Source organism: Diabrotica undecimpunctata, chromosome 6, assembly GCF_040954645.1.
Source record: "Diabrotica undecimpunctata isolate CICGRU chromosome 6, icDiaUnde3, whole genome shotgun sequence".
NCBI lineage: Eukaryota > Metazoa > Arthropoda > Insecta > Coleoptera > Chrysomelidae > Diabrotica > Diabrotica undecimpunctata.
In genome coordinates this window covers 60141105-60166739 of record NC_092808.1, presented here as the reverse complement: position 1 = coordinate 60166739, position 25635 = coordinate 60141105, and the positions used below count along the sequence as shown (strand labels likewise).

Below are 25635 nucleotides of genomic sequence, written 5' to 3'. Positions count from 1 at the left end.
GACATTGATATTGTCTGGACCGGTAGCTTTTCCATCTTTCTGAGATTTTACTGCGTGGATCACTTCTTCTTTGGTTATTTCTGTGCCTTCTTCATTTCTTCGATTATCTGTGGATGGTGAAGAACAAGGTCTATCGTCGTCAAAAAGAGTTTGTATGTATTCTTTCCATCTCTCTAGTTTGTCTTTTGTACCCATAATTATTTCGTTATTATCATTTTTTAATATTGTCGCTTGTCTCTTTTTGTGTCTACCTGTCATTTCTTTTACTTTTTTATGACTATTAATGGTGTCGTATTTTTCCTTAAGTTGTTCGATTTTTAGGCATTTTGTTGACATCCAGTTTTCTTTCGCCTCTCTGCACTTTTTTCTATTTTTCTAATGATTTTGTTGATTCGCTTGTATTCTATTGGGCTTGTTTTATGTTTTCGTCTTACGTCCATGAGGTCTATGATCTTTTGCATTATCCATTCTTGTTTTTTGTTCTGTTTTATGAACCCGATGTCTTCTTCTTGTATCTTTGTTATTTTTGTTTTTAGAGCAGTCCATGTTACTTCAATGTCTGTCTGTACCAAGTTTTCGATCGTTTTTATTTCTTCCTCAAACATGTTATTCCTTTTTTCTGTTCAGGGTTCTTCAGTTGTGAGATGTCTATTTTTGTTGTCACTGTTTTCTTTTTGACTTTGAAAAATCTTTTTTTTTTTATTTGGTTTTTGATTAATCTAAAATCCAATATAACTGGATTGTGATCGCTATGTATATCAGCTCCCGGGTATGTTTTCTTAGATTGTATGTACTTTTTAAAGGTGTTATTGAGCAAAATGAAGTCAATTTGATTTCTAACAATTCTGTCTTTTCTGTCTGCAGGTGATTTCCATGTGTATAACCTTCTAGGATGTTGTTTGAAGAAGGTATTGGCTATAAACAGATTGTTTTCTACGCAGAATTGTACAAGGCTATTTCCTCTATTATTCCTGTTACCTAGACGGTATGCTCCTATGTGGTCTCCTTCAGCACCACGACCAATTTTAGCGTTAGTCACCCATGATAATCGTTATCTCACCTCTTTTTGTCAGTCGCATTATTTTGTCTATGTTGTTATAAAATTTTTCGATTTCTTCGTCTGACTTATCACTTGTTGGAGCATAGACTTGAATAATATTTAGTTTTCTGTGAGTTGTTCGTAATTTCAACATTGCTACTCTATCATTTAGAGGGATGAAGTCTGTGACTGATTGAGCAATTTTGTTCGACACTAATATAGCAGTTCCATATTGATGTTCTGGGTCGGTTCCACCTGAATAGTATATGTATCCATGTTTTGTTGTTTGTACTACTGATCCAGGCCATCTTACTTCACTCATCCCCAAGATGTCTATTTTCAGTCTTACCACACATTGCACAGATTGCGCAAGACCAAGACGACCTCAGCTACATGATGAAGAAACTACAAGAAGAATATACCAAGGCTGGCCTAGATATTAACCTCGCGAACCCAGAGTACCTATCTACAAGTGAAGAAAACATAGAAGATCTACAGATTGATGACAACGTAACAATCAAAGGAACGGATAAGTTCAAATACTTGGGGTTTATAATCACGAAAAAGGCAACAACAGAGGAAGAAATTACACAAAGATTAGGACAAACAAGAACAGCAATCCGACAACTTAACTCAGTATGGTGGGATAGACACCTAAGTATGAAGACAAAAACACAGATTTATAAAACATTAGTGTGAAGTATTATGACATATGGGCTGAAAATTGGATCATAAACAAGAACAACAGCAGTAAGATAGTAGCAACAGTAATGGAATGCCTGCGAAGATGCTGCAGAGTAACAAGAATGGATAGGAGAAGTAATCACGAAATAAAGCAAAGAACATCAATAGAAACCGACATACTAACATATATAGAACAAAAAAGACTAAAGTCATATGGACATGTAAGAAGAACTAGCGACAGCAGATGGATAAAGAGAATAACCGAATGGAGCCCCATAGGAAGGAGGAAAAGAACACGACCCCGAAAATCCTGGAGGAACGAAGTAGACGACGCAATGAGTAAGAGAGGCCTAAATGATGGAGAATGGGACAACAGAGACAGATGGAAACGGTTGAGCGAGGGAAGGCAGTGAATACTGTAGAATCTCTGAATATATATACCATCTCGGCCTCAGTGTTTGCCAGTTTCCCGGACATAAATAAGCTGCGTACGTTCCAGGTGGCGATGCGTACTATTCGGTCGTATATTTGGATTCTCTGTCCACTTTCTTGGATAGTTGATGGGGGGATTCTTCGCACCCTCTCCCCATTTAAGGGGTGCCCCGGACGGAGGGCCATTTTCTTTTTCTCGTCTACCATTTAGGTTTGTGGAAAATATAATGGGGTGGTTTTCCCGTTGCCTTCCCCATCGCAGTACCGCAACCATTTAAACTGCTCCGGTCATGCTTGTGATAATCCAGTTTCAAGCCGGTGCAGGATCATTTCCTCTACGCCTTGAACTGGTACTGATGATCGCTGCTGCCCTTCACCAAGCAGGGATAGGAAGTGGGAAACTAGATTTTGGAAGGATAAAGGAATGGTACATGATTTCTCTCAGTAAGGAATTGAGAGCAAAGCATGGCTCTCATGGGCAGGGACGCTTCCTTGAAATAGACCTATTTTCCACCAGGATCGTAGAAAAGTGTCTACCCGCTGCCCCTAAGCTACCCCCTAGCCTGCATGTGTTCTTGTATTATAAGAGTGAATGTGTTGTGAGATTTTCATTGTCGTAGTTGACTTTCAATATAGCGTGATTTGACTGAGAGAAGATATTGTAGTAAAGATGAGCTCAGCAAAAAAACGCAAGTATAATGATGATTATATCGAATACGGATTTATTTTAATGCTTAAAGATAATGTCGAACACCCTTAATGTATAATTTCCTATGAAGTATTAAGCAATGATGCAATGAGACCTAATCGTCTTGAAAGACATTTGTCATCCAAGCAACACTGTGAAAAGTCCCATTCATGATATGGCCGAAGACAAACAAAACGAGGTAGTTGATGCAGTAAAAGAATCGACATTTTTTTGCTATTCAACTAGGCGAGAATACACACATAGTTCAATGTTCTGAGCTAATTGGTCATGTTCGGTAGATTGAAAACGAAAGAATGAAAGACGAGCTACTCTTTTATACAGAGTTGGAGACCACGACCAAAGCTATTGTTATAAAAGCAGTGTCAGACTTTTTTGACAAACATGAAATCTCTTGGCAGAAACTGATCGGTGCATGTACAGATGGCGCGCCTTCAATGCTTGGTTCTCGCTCAGGCTTTATGCAATTAGTAAGAGAGAAAAATGCTGATATAACTGAGATACATTGTTTTATACATCGACAAGCCTTGGTAGCAAAAACCCTTCCAAATGAACTTAATACTGCCTTAAAAAGTTGTGTATTAAAGTAAATTACATAAAAAACAGTGCATTGAATTCGACTGTTTAAAACTCTCTGTGAAGATATAGGAAGTGATGAAGTAATCATCTTCTTGGAACATCGAAAGCAAAATGAACTAAGCGTGGCCTTCAAAAAATCTTGTACCCAAGTAATATTGGCTTATTTGTCATACATCTTTGAATCGTTGAACAGCCCTAACCTAAAACTGCAGGGAGGAGACTCAAATATAGTTACTCATCGTGATGCGATCAATATGTATATTAAGAAACTGCAACTTTGGACGCTTAAAATATCAGCAAACCCCTGAAATTATTCAAATTTCCCTAAAGTATAGTCAATCTGAGAAGAAACACGCTTCAAAGACATTTATGAAGGATCAAGTTTGAAAATCCAAATATCAAACCATTTGGAGAGCCTAATTAAAGAGTTCCAGAAATACTTCCCAGACACTTATGACGATAGTGTTTAGAGAATGTCAACTGACTCATTGCATGCCAATATAGACTCCCTACCTGAATCACTTCAAGAAGATGCTTTGCAAATTAAACATGATTCCTCTGCCAAATACAACTTTGATATAATGGACAAACCTTCACTTTGGTTAAAATATTTCAAAGTGTATCCAAGTATATTACGGGAAACTCTTCGTTTATATTTGCCTTTTTAAACACCTATTTGTGGCAATTAAAACAAAGTATCGGAACAAACTTAATGTTGCTAGTGACTTGCGTTGTGAACTTACTACAACTTAGCCACGAATGGCTGTACTAGTAAAGAAAATGCAAACCCATCCACCTCACTAACCAACCTACCTTATTTTTCATTTATTAATATATTTTGTATTTTATGAAAACTGATATTGTTGTATCTTACGGCAGTATAAATAAATGTTTTGTTTTTAATGTAATACGTAATTGTTTTTGTTCTGTTCCTAGGCCCATAAAATTTATTGTTAAGGGGGGAGCGAAAAGCTTTCATTTTAACAAAAGGGGCGTGGTATACAAAAAAGTTTGGAAACCCCTTCTCTCCTCCGTGCTCCTTTATTAAATGACATAACCTCTCTTAAAAAACCAACCCATTCTTGACCGACCATGCCTAGCAAATCTAACTCGATCCGAAGTAGGAATAGGCAGAAGACTACGAAGCGGTCATACAAGATTGACACATGAGCATTTGATGTCCTTAAAAGATTTTTCAACCTACCGCAATTGCAAGTGTGCTCTTACCAATAACCGTATGCTAATGGACTGCCAGCAGTACAATTTCGTCTCCCAGAGATACAGACATTAACCTTTTTAAAAAAAATTAAAATGTTATATATAATTTTAGAGATGTCTTGTCTCATTTTTAGAGATGCGTTTCTGACCTGTTCCATTCTACAGAGGCAACTACAGGCCAGAAACTAATTTTTTTAAAATGAGACAATTTTTTACCACCCGAGATCTTGATCTAACTCTACGATATCGTATTATATAATGCTATAATACACAGTGTCCTATTAGATGACATGGAAGCCTAGACGTCGACAATTAGCTCGTTACGACGCCTGGAAAACTTTTATAAGTGGATATTTCAGCTAATTCTAAAAATTCAATTGACGGACCATGTTAAAAATTAAGAAGTTTTAATATGTATGAACAGAGGTCGTGTACTTAGAAATTATTAAAAAACGAAAAACATCTTATCTTGGACATATTCAGACACGAGAGATATAAATGCATTTAACTAATAATTAAAGGAAAACTAGAAGGAAAATGTGGTCCTTGCAGACGACAAATGATGCGGAAATGCACAGAATATCAATTAACTAGCCTAATGAGCCATACTCGCTAAAATTTTTTTTTTTTTTTTTGTAAGAATACTTCATAGCAAAATTAGCCGCAAATGCGAAGAAGATCGCTAGAAGCCCAATATGGTTTTAGAAATGCTATGGGAACTATCTGACTGCGTAAAATCAAGAAATGGGCAAGACTAGACCTCCAAACCTTAATAAGAAAAGCACAATTTTTTTATTATCAGGAGTATTGGCAGGGAAAGATGTATGTCAAAATATAAAGAGGTTCAGAATACTTCAAGAAACCATTACTTTTCTATTCATCGATACTTACCAAAAAAAATATTCCCCATTTTAATTTGAACTATAATAAAGTACATTCCTCGTCGATAACCCGGCTAAAACTTAACCATGGCCTCTTTCCAGAGCATCTGCATAGGATTGGAAGTTATGAAACTCCCTTCTGTTCGTGTAATAATAAATCTATTGGAGATTTGAATCAGTTATTTTTCGATTGTCTTAATTATAGGGAACAAACTCGGAGCCTATATTTAGGTTTATTCGTATCAGCAATCTGTTATCTTATTCTGACAAATCTATATATATTTCAATCAAGTTTATAAACGATTCTAAGATAAAAATTTAAAAATCTTTATAACAATTTTCCGTGGCAAAAAGATTCTTTGTCTAATGCCATCTTTCTCTCTCTCTCTCTCTCTCTCTCCACACACACACACACACACACACACACACACACACACACACACACACACACACACACACACACACACACACACACACACACACACACACACACACACACACACACACACACACACACACACACACACACACACACACACACACACACACACACACACACACACACACACACACACACACACACACACACACACACACACACACACACACACACACACACACACACACACACACACACACACACACACACACACACACACACACACACACACACACACACACACACACACACACACACACACACACACACACACACACACACACACACACACACACACACACACACACACACACACACACACACACACACACACACACACACACACACACACACACACACACACACACACACACACACACACACACACACACACACACACACACACACACACACACACACACACACACACACACACACACACACACACACACACACACACACACACACACACACACACACACACACACACACACACACACACACACACACACACACACACACACACACACACACACACACACACACACACACACACACACACACACACACACACACACACACACACACACACACACACACACACACACACACACACACACACACACACACACACACACACACACACACACACACACACACACACACACACACACACACACACACACACACACACACACACACACACACACACACACACACACACACACACACACACACACACACACACACACACACACACACACACACACACACACACACACACACACACACACACACACACACACACACACACACACACACACACACACACACACACACACACACACACACACACACACACACACACACACACACACACACACACACACACACACACACACACACACACACACACACACACACACACACACACACACACACACACACACACACACACACACACACACACACACACACACACACACACACACACACACACACACACACACACACACACACACACACACACACACACACACACACACACACACACACACACACACACACACACACACACACACACACACACACACACACACACACACACACACACACACACACACACACACACACACACACACACACACACACACACACACACACACACACACACACACACACACACACACACACACACACACACACACACACACATACGCAAAAGTATAAAAGGGACTATATTATAACAATTTTTCTGTGCAAATTTTTATTTTGCAAGCAAAGTTGTAGATCAAAAATCAAAATTATTTGGATCGAATAGGGCATCTTTTTAAATATTGCGAATTTCTAATTTTCGAATTTCGACAACTTTTGCATGTTCCACGGCAAACCTACATCTACAAAGATCAAAAATACAGTAAAAGTAAAAAAAAATTATCATCAGAAGTTAACCAAGACATGATTTTGAACTTACTTTCGCACGATGATCACGAATCCGTTGTCAAAATAAGTGATCTATCGTCGTTTGCGAGTTTAGCAATTTTCTCAAAACCCGAAGTGAGTATTTCCCTTTTGACTGTTTCTGTCTTAATAACTTTAAGTGCTGAATTGGAATTCGTCGTCAGTTATTCTCTATTTATTACAGTTTTTCAATCTAAGGCTGGACAGAGAGACGGATAGACAAACAAAGGATCGAAATTTTATTTTCGTATCATTATTTCGATCCAATATAGAGGAATTAGATAACAACAAAATAAGACAACAGTTTAGTGTCAATGGTCAAGCTATCGAGGTACTAAATTTAAATAAAAAACTGTTGGATGGAAGTCGCTTTCACTGGGACACGTTATAACAGATTAGTTATAGAATTATATTCGGTTGAGTTCGACTAATTTAAGTCATAAAAATCGACAGCGCGCGCGCACACACACACATACACATTTAATTACAGCCTTACCTTCCATTGCCTTATAGCTCCCCATAATTCCTTAAACTCTTGGAATCCTAATTTTCCAGATCTGTCTGCGTCTAACATGGCAACCATACTTCGGCAAATGTCTTTCGAGAATCCTTGGAGTTTTAATTCTAAAAAATAATATTAATTAATATTGGTACAAAATAAAAATGTACGGTTTATTTACAAGCGTATAATGTAATGGAATAATAAAGTGCAGTTCCATTAAAACGTGCAATGTCAAAATTCACTTCTTTTCTTTTAATGCTTTTACCACTTACAATGACTTTTGCTATATTTAGTTTATTAATTGCGCAAACAAGATAATAACGGAATGTACAGATAAAATAAACAGATGGGAAGAATATATAAAAGAGCTATTCAAAGACGACGAGAAAATTGAGGTAATTGAACCAAGAGGAAGAAATAGGCCACCAATCACCAAAGACGAAATTGAGAAAGCGCTAAAACGTATAAAAAATAAGAAGGCCATGGGATCAAATGAAATACCTACAGAAATCTTAAGAATATTAACAAAAAATCATATGGGCACACTAATAGAATTATTTAATGACATTTATTATACGGGAGAGATTCCGAAAGAATGGTTAATATTAATATTTATTCCAATACCCAAAAAATCAAACGCAATGAAGTGTGAAGAGCACAGGACAATTAGCTTGATAAACCATATTCTAAAAGTGTTCTTACGAGTGATACACGAACGTATCTATAAAAAGCTAGATGATAGAATAGCTGAAAACCAATTGGGATTCAGAAAAGGCTTTGGCACTAGAGAAGCATTATTGACTGTACAAACACTAATCAAACGATGTCAAGATATCAATTGCGACGTATTCATGTCTAGTCGACTTCGAAAAAGCTTTCGACAAAGTACAACACCGAAGAATGGCAAAAATACTGCAGAACACAGAATTAGATGACGAAGATGTGAGAATCATTGCCAATCTATACCGATATCAGAAAGCCATAATACGAATAGACCAACAAAAATCGAAGTAAAGACCTATAAATCGTGGAGTAAGACAAGGATGTGTTCTTTCCCCTTTACTTTTTAATATGTATTCAAAAGAATTGTTTAAAGAGGCATTAGAAGACGTAAATGAAAGTATATTTATTAACGGAGCACTTCTGAATAATCTTAGATACGCAGATGACACAATACTTCTTGCGGACAGCAGAGAAGGACTACAGATCTTGGTTGATCGCATTACCCAATACTGCGAAAGGTATAGAATGGCCCTGAATACAAATAAAACAAAAATCATGATGGTAAGCAAGAACAAGATTGAGGAAGACAGTGTTTATGATAAAGGAAAACTTTTAGGCATTGTGCACAGATATCAGTACTTAGGTTGCGAACTAATGAAGAATGGGATAGAAGCGTACGGAAATAAAACGGCGTATTGAGATAGCTAGAAGTGCTTTTAATAAGATGAAAGCAATATTATGAAATGGAAAACTCGACATCGAAATTAGAACTAGAGTATTGAGATGCTACCTGCTCTCTGTCCTGTTGTATGGAGTTGAGGCCTGGACAATTACAGAGGCGACAGAGAAAAAACTCCTTAGCTTTGAAATGTGGTGTTATCGAAGAATGTGCAAAATATCTTGGACACAACACATAACAAATGCGGAAACGCTACGAAGAATGAAAAAAGATAAAGAAATACGCGACACTATAAATAAAAGAAAAATGAGCTACTTTGGTCCCATACTAAAAAACGAGAAATACGAATTGATGCGCCTGGTCATACAAGGGAAGGTGGAAGGCAAAAGAATCGGGGAGAAGACGCACGTCCTGGCCGAAGAATCTGAGACAATGGAGTGGGAAAACGTCAATAGAACTTTTCAGAACGGCTGAAGTTAGAGTCAAATGGGCCATGATGATCGCCAATGTCTTTAGGGATGGGGCACGTTAAGAAGAAAAAGAATTACGCAAAAATTATCTGATGTTACCATCCTAACGAGATCTTGAATTAATATTTAGTCATGAACTTTTAGTCCATTCTATTTACTTTTTCGTACATACTTTGACGAGTATCTTCTTCTTATTATTTATTGAGCCATCTTCTAACGAAGGTTAATTGAAATATCTGTTCAATACTGGGGTTAGTCCAATCTCTGATATTCCTCAGTGAAGATTTCTTCTTTCTTCGACTTTATTAATAAACTAAATTTTTGTCTCGTGATATATTTATAGCGACTTGGGTTAAGATTAACATTTTATATATTTTTCTTTATTATAGACAGGTCTTTTCTAACTTTCTCGTGGTACTTACAGATGGTAAAAACATTTTCGTTTGTATGTACAATGTGGGAAGGTTTTTCTGTGTTATTTCTAGTCTTCGTATTATTTATCACTTAGTTTTTGTTTATTATTTTTATATATTCCATAAGTGACATCCATTCTTCAGCTCATATTTTTCCCAAGAAACTCACTAAGTATATGATGTATATGTAGAAATAGCTTCCATGTTTAGGATATTTTATATTTGGAGTCATAAATTATATTTATTGTAACAAATATTTCTTCTTTCTGTGTTAATTTGATTAACATAGTTATGGACTATGAGCCCATAACTATTATGACAAATAGTTATGGGCTCTTGAATGAACATCTGTGTATAGATTTTTTATGTTTGTTTTCACTTCGTACGGTTGGATATTTTTATTTATAAATAGTAAGTAGCTTAAATATGTTTGGTCATGACGCTAGTACTTTTGTCTTAGTTTATAGGTACTTATTTACAAACACGTGCAATATAAAATATTAAGATTTATAATATCGTGCTTTAGCAAAAAAAATAAAATAAAATTTTCTAAAGAAACACAAACAATTTAAAAACTAGCATATTATAATAATATAAAGAAAGTTCAACAGTACGCTTAACTTTCCTCGATATTTCCACGATCCTTAATCAGTTCGTGGAACTATCGATAAGTGTTGATGCCTTGTCGAATGTTGATACTATCTTGTACAATCGACATCATGACGTCCATCGACAGTAATACCTCCGACAGTTAGAAGAAACAACAAACGCAAAGGAAGCAAGAACCACCCACGAATCGTAGACAATGGCAACTATGTGAGGCACATAATTTCCATGTCTAAGGATTTCCCCCAGATTTAGTAATTTTTAAAGGGGATATTTAGAAATTTTTAGAATATACCTTTTCTTGATATCTATTGAGTAACTTTTTGGAGAAAATCACAATTTTTTGGTTAAAGGCAATCTCTTACTAATTTCCGTGATACATACTATGGTAGGGTGTTTTCGTTTATCGCGAGTACAGCGTACAAAAACGTTTAGTTACTGCGCAGTGAACGCACATTTCGTTATAAGGCAGTAAAAAAAGTTTTAACATTTATTACAACGTTAACGTTAATTACAAATTACACCGTTCTTGCGATAAACGAACATGCCTCTAATGAAACAAGTCCGCTTGCCCTGAAAAGCAATTCTCAAGTTCAACGATTCCTTGTATTGCAGATCTATGTCAAGTTGTTGTCATTGATAATGGAAACGTAGGTAAACTTGAATTTGTTTGTAAAGTGGAAAAACATCCTAAACAGCACGATTTTAGCAATGTTTCCTATTAAAAAGATGTGTCAGAAAAACATGGTCGAAAACTAGAAGGAAGCTTACAAATAACTAGTTTTTATTATTTTTGATCTGATTTTATTATTTTTTTAAGTACAATACAGGGGTTTCAGGTAGACCGTATAGTAAACATGATTGAAAATATTCGAATTTGAAATCTGAAACTTCCGTATAACTGCAGTCGATTTATACGTATAAAATCGATACAGCTCGATATCACTTTCGATTCAACCGGAAGTAGGCTATTGCTTATGTACTTTAGAAAGAAACTACGACGTTAAAGAGGTTTTATTGTTTCATATGATCAATATACCCCCAAATATGAAAAAACCGCGGAGTCCTACCATGCAAAGGGGTGCGTTTTTGAGAAACGGGTGAATTTGTCCCTATGCACTAGAGTGCATTTGAGTGAATTTTATGCACTTTTAGTACACACACATCTACAAAAAAGTTGTTCAAAATTAAATTTCCTATCGAAATTTTACCTTGTAAAGTTAAAAACAATTTTTTTTAACAAATATATATTTAAAAAAACGAACCAAAAAACAGGAACACACACGATTTTTCTTTTATACTCCATAACTTTTTTCCACGAGTGTAGAAATATAGGCACTACTTTACAAAAAAAAAACTTTATCCTTCCTCTTTAAAATGACATTTAGTAGAAGTCTTTACTATGATTTACAGTACCCATTCGATTCGATTCGATAATTTTATTTAAAAAATTAATTTCGCAACACGTTTAAAATCGCCCGTTACTTCAAGCGTTGTTTATGAGAGAACGGTTAATTCGACAGAAAAAGTGCTAATAAACATTTTTGATCAACATTATCTATCTCAGCTAAATTACTTGTTTGAAATATTTTTTTCTATGGCGTACAGATTCTGTGTGAATTTTTATTTTGCAAACAAAGTTGTGGATCGAAATCAAATCGATTGTTTGTTCAATGACTAAAGCTGCATCTAAAAGGATCAAGAATAAACTAGAAGTCAATAAAAAAAATTTCCGGAAGTCAAAAATTTTTATGACCGGAAGTTAACCAAGATATGTTTTTAGACGTATTTTTAATCGATCTTATTAATACCCGAGAAAAATAAAAAATTAGGAGGGCCTATATCCAATTATGGAATCGTTGGTTAATTAGATAAACATAGAAAGGTAATTCGATATGAATATTTGCGTTCTTTTTACACAGTTTTAACTGACGGTATTATCAGTATATTTTACTCTACGTAAACTATGTATAACAATAACCATACAATTTAAGAAATAATCATGCAAAATGTTTCATGCAGATTCTTTTATGTCCACATACCAGCCAAAACCGTTCTTAATGGAGCTACGTCCGTTTTAGATGTGAAATAGTCTGCCAACGGAGTTCCTTGGCATATTGTTCCACAAAACAAGGAACAAAACGAAGTAAAGGAATTGCCAGTCTCTGTAGTAGTAGTACCAGTAGTAATAGTAGTAGTAGTAGTAGTAGCAACTTCCTGACCAGGAGTCGCAGGCAGGACAACTTTTACTTCAGGTTCCACCGTTAAGTCGTTTTCTGCACTTGCAGTTTTTTCTGTAGATTTAGGTGCAATTGAAACGATCGCTTTCTTCTGTTCACGATCTTGTGGAAATTACGAAAAAATAATTAAATAATTAAGTGCTTAAAATAATTCTAACAATGAATTTGATTATTTAACATTAAAAATGTTTGTACTAAATACATTCTTAATTACGTTAAAATTTTAAATACACTTACGTATCCTAAAGTTTAAGGCGCAAAAAATTCAACATTTTAAAATTACTTATCAATGATCTTAAACTGATTTATTTTACCCGAGCATGGTGTAGTAGCCACAACAAACATTTCAGATTGCCTGCTATGTTGTCAGACTATTGTTGTATAAGGAATTAATTGATTTTCAAATCAGGTGCAGGTGTACTATAATTTACGTTATAATCTACCCTACTGAGAATTATCAATCATCAGGCCCGATTGAAACTATCAAAGGCTAAAAACCATACGTATTATTAAATATTATGTTAGGGATTATGCAGGAAACTTGTGTAAAAAATATAAGTATTACAGAAAGTAAAATATGCTAAAATTTAAATGTTTTTAGTGGCACAGGATATTCTGGTGTGAACTGTGTTAATACAATTGTAAAACTAAACTATCCAAAATATTATTTTCTACTTATATAGGTACCTACCTACCTAAGTTAAAAATCAATTGCTTTGAAACTCTTTTAGTATGTACCTAGTTTTCTACATTGAATAGGAATATATCCTTTATTGTTATTATTTTTATTTGTTTATTTATATTTATACAATTACTCCAAGTGATATTATTTTCTTAAATTGTTCTATATTATACACAGACACCCTAATGTATGCTGATTATAAACTCGGTTCGCTAATCCCAGTCCGAACTGTCTAGTGAATTTAGTAATTATTTTTTTGCGAAGTTAGTTACTTTTTGACAGACTAAAAGTGGCTGGAAATTACTATACAACCAAGCACCCGTACTCATAGAAAATATTAATAGTAAACAAACTAAATAGTAAATAAAATAGAAGTTTGCGAATTACCGACAATCAATATTTATTTATCTGCACCATATAATAAATAGTTATGTTAAATTATAACAACTAAATATATATTTTTTAAATATATACTACCCAAAATTTGATGGGTTTAATATACACTTCGACTATTTAGAATAATTCTTCTTTTTTTAAAGAAAGAAGTCTGTAATAGCAGGATACTTGAGCTATTAATACTGAGAAGTAGGAATTGTTGTGTTGTAGGTTTCCGACAATGAATCTGTCAAAATTTGTCCCTGCTAAGCGAATGGAGTTTACCGAACTTTTGTATACAAAACAACAAGAAACAAGCAATAAACTGGCAACACTGAGTGATCATTCTATTCTCAAATATTCTATCTCTTTTCTTCTTTTTGGTACACCGCATACAGGTGTCTCTTTTACCAGGTGTAAGTACAACAACCTGTCGTTGTAGATAGAAGGTATTTATTGGTTGTCGTCTGTTGTCGGCTAATTCACTTGTTTAAAAAATACAAACAAAAGAGTTCTAAGACTTTTTGATTGTTTTTCGAGGGTAAAATCAAAGAATATAGACGCTATATTCTTTGGTAAAATTGTTAAACCCTAGAATAAATAAAAATCTATTCATGATTTCTTAGCAATATCATCAGCTGCGGTAATATACTTAACATGTAAGTTTAAATTTTTAAATAATATTTAATCTCTTTGTCTTAAGGCAAGGGTGCCTTTATTAATAATGTGCTATTTTAATGTTTCAGATTTAAGTGGATTAAGTTTTATAATATTTGATACTCTTCCAATTCAGTTTTTTATAAAGGTATTCAGTTACCTAGCAACAAAATTTCCCTCTAGGATGTCAACAATGGAAAATACTGTGGGAGAATTTTAATAATGCAGTGACTATATTGGTTTTAACAATGAAGTAATTAAAATATGAAAAACAGGTAGTTTTAAAATTAGTCAAAATGCGATATTTACCAAAATGGGTAGACAAAATCCAAGACACAGAAAAACATTCACAAAGGTGAGTAGTTATTACTAAAGTGTGGTATTTTATTGTAATTTTATGAAGATACCTTTAATTAGATGAGAATGTTTTTAACTTTCACATATTTGGATACATCTAGTAGATATAATTTTACTTTTAGGGCACAAATTATGGCACATTTTGATTTGGCTACTCTAGTTAATAAGAAAAATCAATTATCTTCACAGTGCTATCAGTAGAATTTTTCTTTTGGTTTATTTCTGATTTGGCATATCAATTAAATTTTATTTACTGATTTCATTGCTTTAAATAGTTCAATGGTTAATATACTAAAAATACAACTACTAATTAGTTCAGATTCAGATGCATAGTGGTTCTTGTTAATTGTTTGTTATAATCTATAAACTCAATGTTCAGCCTAAATTCTGAAAAACTCAAATTTTATACATTATTCTTCTCTACATAGTTATTTATACAGTTGGCACTTTTCAGTTTATGTCATGTTACATGTACTTATATGTATTTATTCCATTTCTTTTTTGATCACATTCCATCTAAGTTTCAAATTCAAGTATTAATACCCTCTCCTTAACTATTGTTTAATAGTTCTCTTTTCCATCTACAGTTGGGATGGTCAAAAATTTATTATCTATGTAGGCAAACAGTTCTTAATTGTTCAATCAGTCCTTTTGAAATTTTCTGACTATCTTGTTTATCTTATATACCTGTTATTGTTCTGAAGCTTTAAATAAATTTAAATTTCTCAGAACTATTTCCGAAGTCGAAATTGAATAAACTTATTTTAAACTTTAATTGTGGCTTATTCCAATGGAAATAGTAATCATCATATATACTAGCTTTAATATACACAGCTTTCAGATGTCACTCAAAGCTATCCTTTATGCATTTGCAGGTCTGGTTCATTCTGTTTTTTTTTAATTCATTTTAATAACCCTCATTTCATTTTAATTCATTTTAATAACCCTATTAGCATCAAAATTATCTCTTGGAGAAGAAATTTCTATTGATCATGTCAAGTTAAACATAGGAGTGGAATAACATTCCTTAGGAGTAGATATGGTACTTGAATACTGATTCATGGAATAATTAGGAGAATGGAATCTAGGGGCTAAAACCCAATATTAACAAATTCATTTATTGTTTTCTTGTTCAACCACAAGCTCTTTGTATATCCATTAATTGTTAATTGTTTCATGATCAAAGTGTGCAATGCTTTATTCAATAATTCATAACTATGAAGCAAATCAGAATGATCAAATTAAATGTAAAAACAGTTCATAAAGAATGATCCAAGCATGCACACATGATATTTTTGGGTGATATCTAAAAGCTATGTTTACTACAGGGTCTTAAACCTATTAGATAAATACATCATTTTATTTTTCCTTATATAATGTGTGTAATGACCCATGTCTAATGATTGGGCGTAGTTATCTTTTTAAAGATAAATCACATGCTGACATGCTATGATTTTTCTTATGGGTATTCTCAAGTTAAATAGTTCAATAAACTCACCTATGTTGAAATGTAAAGTATATCTATATCTGAATTGTCAATATGAATGAGGCAGATAAAATTAAATTATTAGAAGTATTTTTTTTTTGTTACCAAATAGCAAAAATTTGTTTACTTTATGTTTTGAGAACAACTTCCTAAGTGCAAACTTAAACTTCAAAATAAACATATTTTTAACTGAAATTATGGTTAATTGCCATTAAAAATAGTAAATAATATTTCTCCCTACAGATTTTTATAGTTGTCAGTTGTTGCCTAGTTATAGGTATTCTCAATGTCAAACTTTTTAGACTTTCGTAAATTAAATAATATGTGTACCTGGTGTATGCTAAAGTATCCAAATATGAATAAAATGAAATAACTTTATCATTGAAAACTTAAAACTAAATTTATTTCAGCCCAACAAAATCGGGATTTTCATTCCGATTGGGTAGCAGTAAACCCCAGACAAGTACAAAACAATTGAGGTAGTTATATTTTTGTTTGTTATTGTCATAATTTGTAGTATATGCATGTTTATCTTGTATGATTTCTTTTTGCATGTATTGTTTTTGTCAACACTTTTTTAGATATAATGCTGTTTTGTGTTTTATTAGAGACCTAGTAGACAATTGTACTAATTTACTATAGATATAAAAACTGGAAGATATGTATCACGATATAGCACATGGAGATTATGTCATATCAAAATAATATACTGGAAGGAAAAGGAATTAAAACATCCTAACATAAATAGGATGTTAAGAGGGAGAAAATGTAAACCGTATTTGTCCAGTGTACCACAGTAAAAATATAGTAGGTACAACCTCCGATTCCTATCAACACACATAGATTTTGAAGAAATTTTGGAATTAACATCTATTTATCCTTAACTTCAAAATCTACCCTATGCCGAAGTGGACATAACTTGGGGGTGAAATCCACCCCAAGGGGTTGTTCAAATTTAATTTATTATTTTTAATATTTAATGTAAAATTATGTCATCACTTTGTGTCACAAAGCCTGTTCTGGGTTGTCAAGAGCAGTTGTAATTAGCAACTGTTTTTCACTTCATAAGAGTCTGTTTGCATTGTGTCAAGCAGAGTTGTAAAGTAAATGTTCGGCAATCAGTCTCGTTATTTTACATTTTTTATTTCAAGAGAGTCTCTCTGAATCCATCAGGAAGATTAGTATAAGAATTGTTTGACTTAATCAAAGTCTCGTTATGCTACACTTTAAGAAAAGTTCGTAACTAGCATACTATACTGTCTTTTCAAAGTAGTTTCTTATAGGGGGTTGAAATCTTTATATTGGAAATAACCTCAAGAATCAATAGTCAAACATATTCTAAGGAAAAAATATAGCAAATTTTACTTATTTTCGATATTGCTATACTTACTTAGAGAAAAAGATGGTATTTTAAAAAATATCAAAAATATTCTTTTCACTGCAACCATATGGTTTTCAAAAGTATTCATTTAAAAAATACTTACAGTGAAGTAAACAACTTCTTAGGTGTAATGGTATATATTTATTATAAAATTTAAATTATAAAAACAGATTAAAAATTTCAGAAAGTTTTTGGTATTATCAGACCATCATCAGTGAAAATCACATCATAATAGTAATTCAAACTAACCACAAAGTAAGGTCTAACCCTTAGATTACATTTTGAAATTCTTAAATTATAAAATTGATGTGACAAGGGTTGATGTTAATGATTTCACTTTAAGGGATCACAATGATCCCTACTTGAAACAAGAACATTAGTGTTGTGAGGAAGATACCAGCCAACAGTTGGTGTGTACATATATAAATAATATGTAATAATATAAATAATATGTACAGGGTGTCCCAAATTGGTATGTATTACTGAGTATACCAAAAACTATAGGAGATAGAAAAAAAGTAGCTAAGATGTCATGACTTTTTTGTTTTCGTTAAAGTACCCTAACGATTACCTAATCAAATCATAAATCGCTTTCCGAATTAGCGATATAAAGGGCGATTATTAAAAAATGTCGAAAACGACAGCGTTAAATATCTTCTTTATTAAGAAATTTAGTAAAACTTTTGATAGATTTATTATGGAAGAGTTCAGTGGCGCACGGAAAATTTTTATAGGGGGTCTCACTAAGGAAATATATGTAATACCAATTTATGTTTTTTATATGGGACACCCTATATATTTTCACATTTTTCGTTTGCATTTTTAATTCTCTTTCACCTGATATGACATATTATATATCTATTTTAAGTCGTTAGAGCTACTCTGCAAATAAATTCTTTATTTGACATCACGTTATAGACGCTTATCAAACAAAACACTCAGTAACACATTTTAACATTTTATTATGGGGATAATAATCCTTCACAGTTTAATTTACCAGAAATAAGGTCAATCAACTTAAAAAATGGAAATAACACATCTACCAGCAACAAAAAACTATTTAACAATCAAAATTAATTTTAAGAAAATATTAACGTTGTAATAAACATAAAAACAGCAATAATACACAAAGGAACAACTAGAATTCATTTTACAAAATTTAAAAATTATAATAAATATTCAAAATGTCCCCGTTTCGTTATAATAATAATTGACACCTTTTTCTTACAGATCTTGCTCAATTGAGTATATGCATTGGCTTTATTTTTCCAAATGCTTGATGAATGCTTTAGAATTATTCTTCCTTAGTATTAAAGCTAGTACTGTTTTTTTACAATCGTCAAATAAAAAAATTAGGAGGATTTACTTCTGGTGAATATAAACCATAAGTTCCAATCCACTGATTATGAAATTTATCATTTCAATAATTTTCAACGACTTCGACATTAAGGGTAGCTGCTCCTCCATCTACTCTACAAATACGTAACAAAACACTAATGTTCCGAATTGTTCCAAAACACTATGTAACAAAACCGAATCCCTCTTACCTCCTGATCCCCTGAACTAGGATTTGAGTCATTCCAATATAGTTCATTGTGTCAGTTAAATATTCCTGCACTGGATATGCGAGCTTCATCCCAATAAAACTACTAAATTGTATTAAAATGTCACAAGAAAATAGCTTCAAAAAAATAATAAAAAAATAGAAGACAATAATATTATATCGGATAAAAAATTATAAATAGAAACGAAAAATGTAATAAAATACAGTGTGTTCTATTTCATGACAATTTTATTTATAAAATACGGAAACAATACTTTAAAAATAATAATTAACTTTGAACCAACAATTAGCAGTAAATATTTACTTTCAAGTTAGGAAGGTACTGATTTTATTTTGGCTAAATAAAACTTTCGTTATAACTATAGAGGCATTACTCTGTTAGCATCTGGTATAAAATCTTCGGCAATGTATTATTTGAAAGACTTAAACATTTTACAAAGGATATTGTTGGTCAATATCAATGCTGATTTACTGCTGGAAAGTCAATTTCCAAGCACATTCAAATTCAAGCACATAGGCAGATTCTAGAAAAGTCACTAGAATATAACATAGAAACACACCATCTCTTCATTGACTTCAAAGCAGCCTATGACAGTGTGAAAATAACTGCATTATATAATGCAATGATAGACTTTGGGATCTCACCTAAGTTAGTTAAGTTGACCCACCTAACAATGCAAAACGTAAGCTCATGCGTTAGAATTGAAGGAGAAAACTTTACGTTCTTTGACATTAATAATGGTCTAAGACAGGGGGACGCGTTGGCGTGTCTGCTCTTTAATATTGCCTTGGCAAAGGCAATCAGACAATTAAATATTAGAATGAATGGAACTATTTTTAATAGATCGACGCAAATTCTCGCATTCGCTGACGATATAGTTATAGTGGGCAGAAGTATGAGAGACATGGTGCAGGAGAGACAAGGCTTGCGGACGCAGCTAGTGAATTAGGACTTGTGGTAAACAAGGAAAAAACCAAATATATGTTGGTTTCTAAAAACCCTCGAAATATCCAACAAAGAATTCAAATTAACAACCATACCTTTGAGTAAGTCAAAGAATTTACATATCTTGGATCGCTAGTAAACGCAACAAACACGACAAGCGACGAAATAAAAAGACGCATAGCAATAGCAAACAGAACTGTTCACGGCCTCCAAGGACATTTAAAAAATAAAAATATAAAAATTTTGAATAAAATCCTTTATAAAAAGGTATATAAAAAACCCAGTTGGGCTATGTTAAATTGGCAAAACGTTTTCGGAATAAGTATTCCATCATCAGTACCAAGTTAATACATGGATGTAGCCACTAAATATGGGGTTACAAACCCTTTAAAAATTGCTAATTGAAATTTAGTTTACATAATGTCTGTTTTACAATTTAGATGGTAAAGTTACTGGTAAATTGTAAAACAGACATTATGTAAACTAAATTTCAATTAGCAATTTTTAAAGGGTTTGTAATCCCATATTTAGTGGCTACATCCATGTATTAACTTGGTACTGATGATGGAATACTTATTCCGAAAACGTTTTGCCAATTTAACATAGCCCAACTGGGTTTTTTATATACCTTTTTATAAAGGATTTTATTCAAAATTTTTAATATATGGTATACAGCCAAACACAGGAACTTAGTTTCCTTGTGGATTTTAAAAATATAAAACGTGCACTAAAGCTTAATATATACAGGACCTTAATAAGACCAGTTTTGATATATGGGGCTGAAACGTGGATCTTATCTCAAAATGATAAAAGACTTCTTGGTATTTTTGAGAGAAAAATTCTTAGAAAGATTTTTGGGGCCATAAATGAAAATGGGCTATGGCGTCGAAGATACAACTTTGAACTAAGTATATCAGTTATACACCGATCCAGATATTGTGAAGTTCGTTAAAGTGCAGAGACTTAGATGGGCTGGACACATTGCTAGGATGTCAGATCACGAATACACGAAGAGATTAACATTTTCAAAACCAGAGGGCACAAGAAGCAGAGGACGACCACGAATGAGATGGATTGATGATGTGGAAGAAGACCTACAGATTCTAGGGGTTAGAAGATGGAGCGAAGTTGCCAGGAATCGACAGGAGTGGCGACTTCTTTGTGAGCAGGCCAAGATCCACAACGGATTGTCGAGCCACTTATGATGAAATAAAACTTTCAAGGGATTAATATCCTCATAATAAAATGTTAAAATGCGTTATTATTGTTGCGAGTGTTTTATTTTTAAGTGCCTATAACATAACGTCAACTATAAACAATTCTGCATAGTAGCTTCAAAAACTGAAAATAGATATGTAATATGTCATATCAGGTGAAAGAGAAATTTAAACGAAAAATTTCAAAATATATAGGGTGTCCCATATAAAAAAAAAAACAAGTTGGTATTATATTTCTTTAGTGAGAACCCTTAAAGAAAATTTTCGTACGCCACTGAGCGCTTCCATAATATTTCTATTAAAAGTTCTAATAACCTTTTTAAAAATTTTTCTTAATAAAGAAGATATTTAACCCTGTCGTTTCCGACATTTTTCAATAATCGCCCTGTATATCGCTAATGAGGAAAGCGATTGATGATTTGATTAGGTAATCGTTACTTTAACGAAAAAAGAAGTCATGACATCATAACTACTTTTTTTCTATCTCCTTTAATTCTCGGTATACCCTACAAAACATACCAATTAGGGACACCCTGTACATATTATGTCATCGATGTGAGAATGAGGATGTGTCAAAGTAATTAGAGATTAGAATTTTAATTAAAGTTTACGCTATTATTCTTTCTATTAGCTTAACAAGATGTATTTAGCCTATGAAGTCGAACAATATGGTAATGGTTAGCCGATATAATTTTTAATTTTCTTTTGAAAAAAGTATTAATAAAGGCACCAACATGAATTACATAACATTAATTAAAAGGACAACGGGGGACAAAGGAGTAGGATGCGAAAATATAGAGTTGATTCCAGTTTACTCCACTTAGCCTTTTCTACTCAAATCCGACTCTCACCTTCACGTTGGTGTCCCCTGTTAAACCGAGCAACCCAACTGGAGATCCGGTATCCAACCCGGGTGGAAGGTTGGGTCGGCAACTGACAAAAGCGGGTGAACTGGTCCTCCAGGTTGGGGATTGGGCAGTGGGTTAACACTCCCCTCCTGTAAAAATTCTTCTGTTACGGAAACTTCAAAAGAATCAGCCGGACGGATTTTTTGTCGACGACTTGGCAAACGAAATAAGGTTAATGATATTGGTTTATTTACTTGGAATGTCCGTACGCTGTATAGTGCAGATAAACTAAGAAGTCTGTCCAATATACTTAATGAATATTCAGCAGACATTATAGCATTTCAAGAAATCAGGTGGACAGGTAGTGCTAGCCTAGAAAAAAAAGACTATACTCTACTACAGCGGAGATAAAAATAATCATATTTTTGGCGTGGGATTCATACTGAATAAACGATTGAAATCAGAAGTCGTAGCTTTCGATCCAATAAGTCCAAGGATATGTAGAATCCGAATTAAAGGCAGGTTCTTTAATTACAGCATTATCAATATTCATGCTCCCACTGAAGATAAAGAAGACGAGGAGAACGACATATTTTACGAGAAACTGGAAAGCACTTACAGACAATGTCAGAACAACGACATAAACATTATTATTGGTGATTTAAACGCTAAAGTCGACCAAGAGACTATTTACCGACCCACGATCGGCGAGCATAGTCTTCATGCTGTCAGCAACCAAAATGGTTTAAGCCTGATTGAACTCGCAGCATCATTGGTGGTAGTAAGTAAATGTTTTCCTCAAAAAAATATCCACAAAGCCACATGGCAATCACCAGACGGTCAAACAAAAACCAAATTGACCATGTACTCATTGATAGTCGACATTTCTCGGACGTACTAAATGTAAGAGCAGTTAGAGGTGCTAATATAGACTCCGACCACTCCCTTGTAAGAACAAAACTCAGGGCTCGTATATCAAACGGTAAGAAGGGCCAGAGCACAAAATATACTAAATATAATACTGATGTGCTAAAATCTGAAGATGCTAGGGATAACTACAGGAAAATTTTAAATGAAGAGCTGACAAGAATTGTCGAAAATATAAGTCTAGAAGAACACTGGACCAAATGCAAGGAAGCTATCCATACAGCGGCTAAAGGCTTTTTAAAACCGAACCAGGCTAAAATAACTGGGGATTGGTTTGACGAAGAATGTAGATCCATTAACCAGCAAAAAAATGAAGCATATAAGAGACTTGAGCAGCGCAGAACGAGATCAAACCTGGAAGACTATGAAAATCTTAGACGAGAAGAAAAAAGGACGTTTAGAAGGAAAAAGAAAGAGCCATACGAAAACGCTCTAAACGAGATTGTTAGCCACCACAATAGAAAAGACTCGCGAAAATTCTACCAGAAGATAAACAGCCGCAGAAAAGAATTCCGACCCAGAATAACAGCATGTAAAGACAGAGATGGTTCCATAATTAGTGACAAAGAACAGATACTAAACAGGTGGGCGAATCATTTTGAAGAACTGCTTAGCGATAGTCGTGAAGAAGACCAAATAGAAATTACTTTGCCTGAAATGGATGAAAATGCTCAAGAGCCGCCCCTAACCGAAGAAGAAATTAGAGAAGTTATTGCAAAACTGAAAAATAACAAAGCTCCCGGTTTGGACAATCTTCCTGCCGAACTCTTTAAAAATGGTGGTGACACTCTTTTTAAACACATGCATAAATTAGTAACGGAAGGAAACGCCCGCGGACTGGAAATTAGGTGTAATGCACCCTCTTCACAAAAAGGGAGATATGATGGTTTGTGATAATTATAGGGGCATCATCCTACTTAACGTGGCATATAAAGTATTGTCCAACATATTGTATATAAGATTGATCCCCTATGCTGAACAAATAGTTAGGAACTACCAGTGCGGTTTCCGAGGCAATAAATCAACAACGGGTCAAATCTTCACAGTCAGCAGATCCTTGAGAAAACGCTTGAGTTCGGAGTCGACAAGCACCACATATTCGTGGATTTCAAAGCCGCATACGACTTAGTCAACAGACAAAAACTTCTACAGGCTATGGTGGAATTTCAAATGCCGCTTCATCTTGTTCAACTAACGGAACTTACACTCACAGGCGTAGAAGGTGTAGTCAGAATCCAAAACGACTTTTCAAGACCCTTCCATTGTAAAAATGGACTGAGACAGGGAGATGGACTGTCGTGTCTCTTATTTAACCTTGCGCTAGAAAAAGTAATTCGAGCGTGCCATATTAATACGAATGGCACCATTTTTAATAAATCTGTACAAGTGGTCGGATATGCAGATGACATAGACATTATTGCTAGGTTCACAGAATCTCTGATCGAAGCATTTCGATCACTAAGGGCGTCTGCACTGAGAATGGGATTAAAAATAAACGCACAGAAAACCAAGTATATGTTTTGTACTAGATCAGACAACCAGATACCTAGACTATTAATTGATGATCTGGAACTGGAAGGTGTGGACACCTTCGCCTACCTGGGCTCGCTGCTGACTAAAGACAACAATGTCAGCGGAGAAATTAAAAGAAGAATATTGCTTGGCAATAAGTGCTGTTATGGCTTGAGGAAACAGATGGCCCCAAAGCTACCCAGAAAAATTAAAGTTACCATATGTAAAACACTAATAAGGCCAGTGTTAACATACGGGTCAGAAACGTGGTCACTTACACAGAACGACAAAGAATTGCTTAAACGTTTCGAGAGAAAAATTCTAAGGAAAATAAATGGAGGAATCCAAGAACAGGGTTTGTGGCATAGGCGCTATAACTTTTATATAAGTTTTGGGGAACCTGACGTTGTAAAATGTATTAAATTAGCACGCCTTCGATGGATAGGACATGTAATTAGGCGAGATGAAGATGCAACGATCAGAAAAATTTTCGACCGAAGAAGACCAATGAGAAGACGGGCCAGAGGAAGACCAATACTTAGGTATCAAGATAACATAGAGAATGATCTAAAATCCATCGGAGTTAAAGCATGGAGAAGAGTTGCCAGAGA

At 34.1% G+C, this 25635-nt stretch overlaps 2 protein-coding genes across 7 annotated transcripts in view; one reads left to right on the top strand and one right to left on the bottom strand.

Annotated features, from left to right (window-relative positions):
- The window catches only part of LOC140443464 (calpain-A-like), a 343829-nt gene that overhangs the window by 31653 nt on the left and 286541 nt on the right, over window positions 1-25635 (bottom strand). For 4 of the 5 annotated variants that reach the window (XM_072534748.1, XM_072534749.1, XM_072534745.1 and 1 more), the window contains 2 exons: window positions 12875-13174; window positions 7936-8063 (listed from right to left, as the gene is read on the bottom strand). In XM_072534748.1, the coding sequence (XP_072390849.1) occupies window positions 7936-8063; window positions 12875-13174 (428 nt within the window). The remainder of the gene's footprint in view (window positions 1-7935; window positions 8064-12874; window positions 13175-25635) is intronic. The other variant, XM_072534746.1, reaches the window with a different exon arrangement.
- The window catches only part of Oseg1 (intraflagellar transport protein Oseg1), a 61803-nt gene continuing 50705 nt past the window's right edge, over window positions 14538-25635 (top strand). Inside the window, exons 1-3 of one of the 2 annotated variants that reach the window (XM_072534744.1) lie at window positions 14538-14772; window positions 14876-15141; window positions 17040-17108. In XM_072534744.1, coding sequence (XP_072390845.1) covers window positions 15083-15141; window positions 17040-17108 — 128 coding nt within the window. In that variant the 5' untranslated portion in view covers window positions 14538-14772; window positions 14876-15082. Of the gene's footprint in view, window positions 14789-14875; window positions 15142-17039; window positions 17109-25635 lie in introns of both variants that reach the window. The other variant, XM_072534743.1, reaches the window with a different exon arrangement.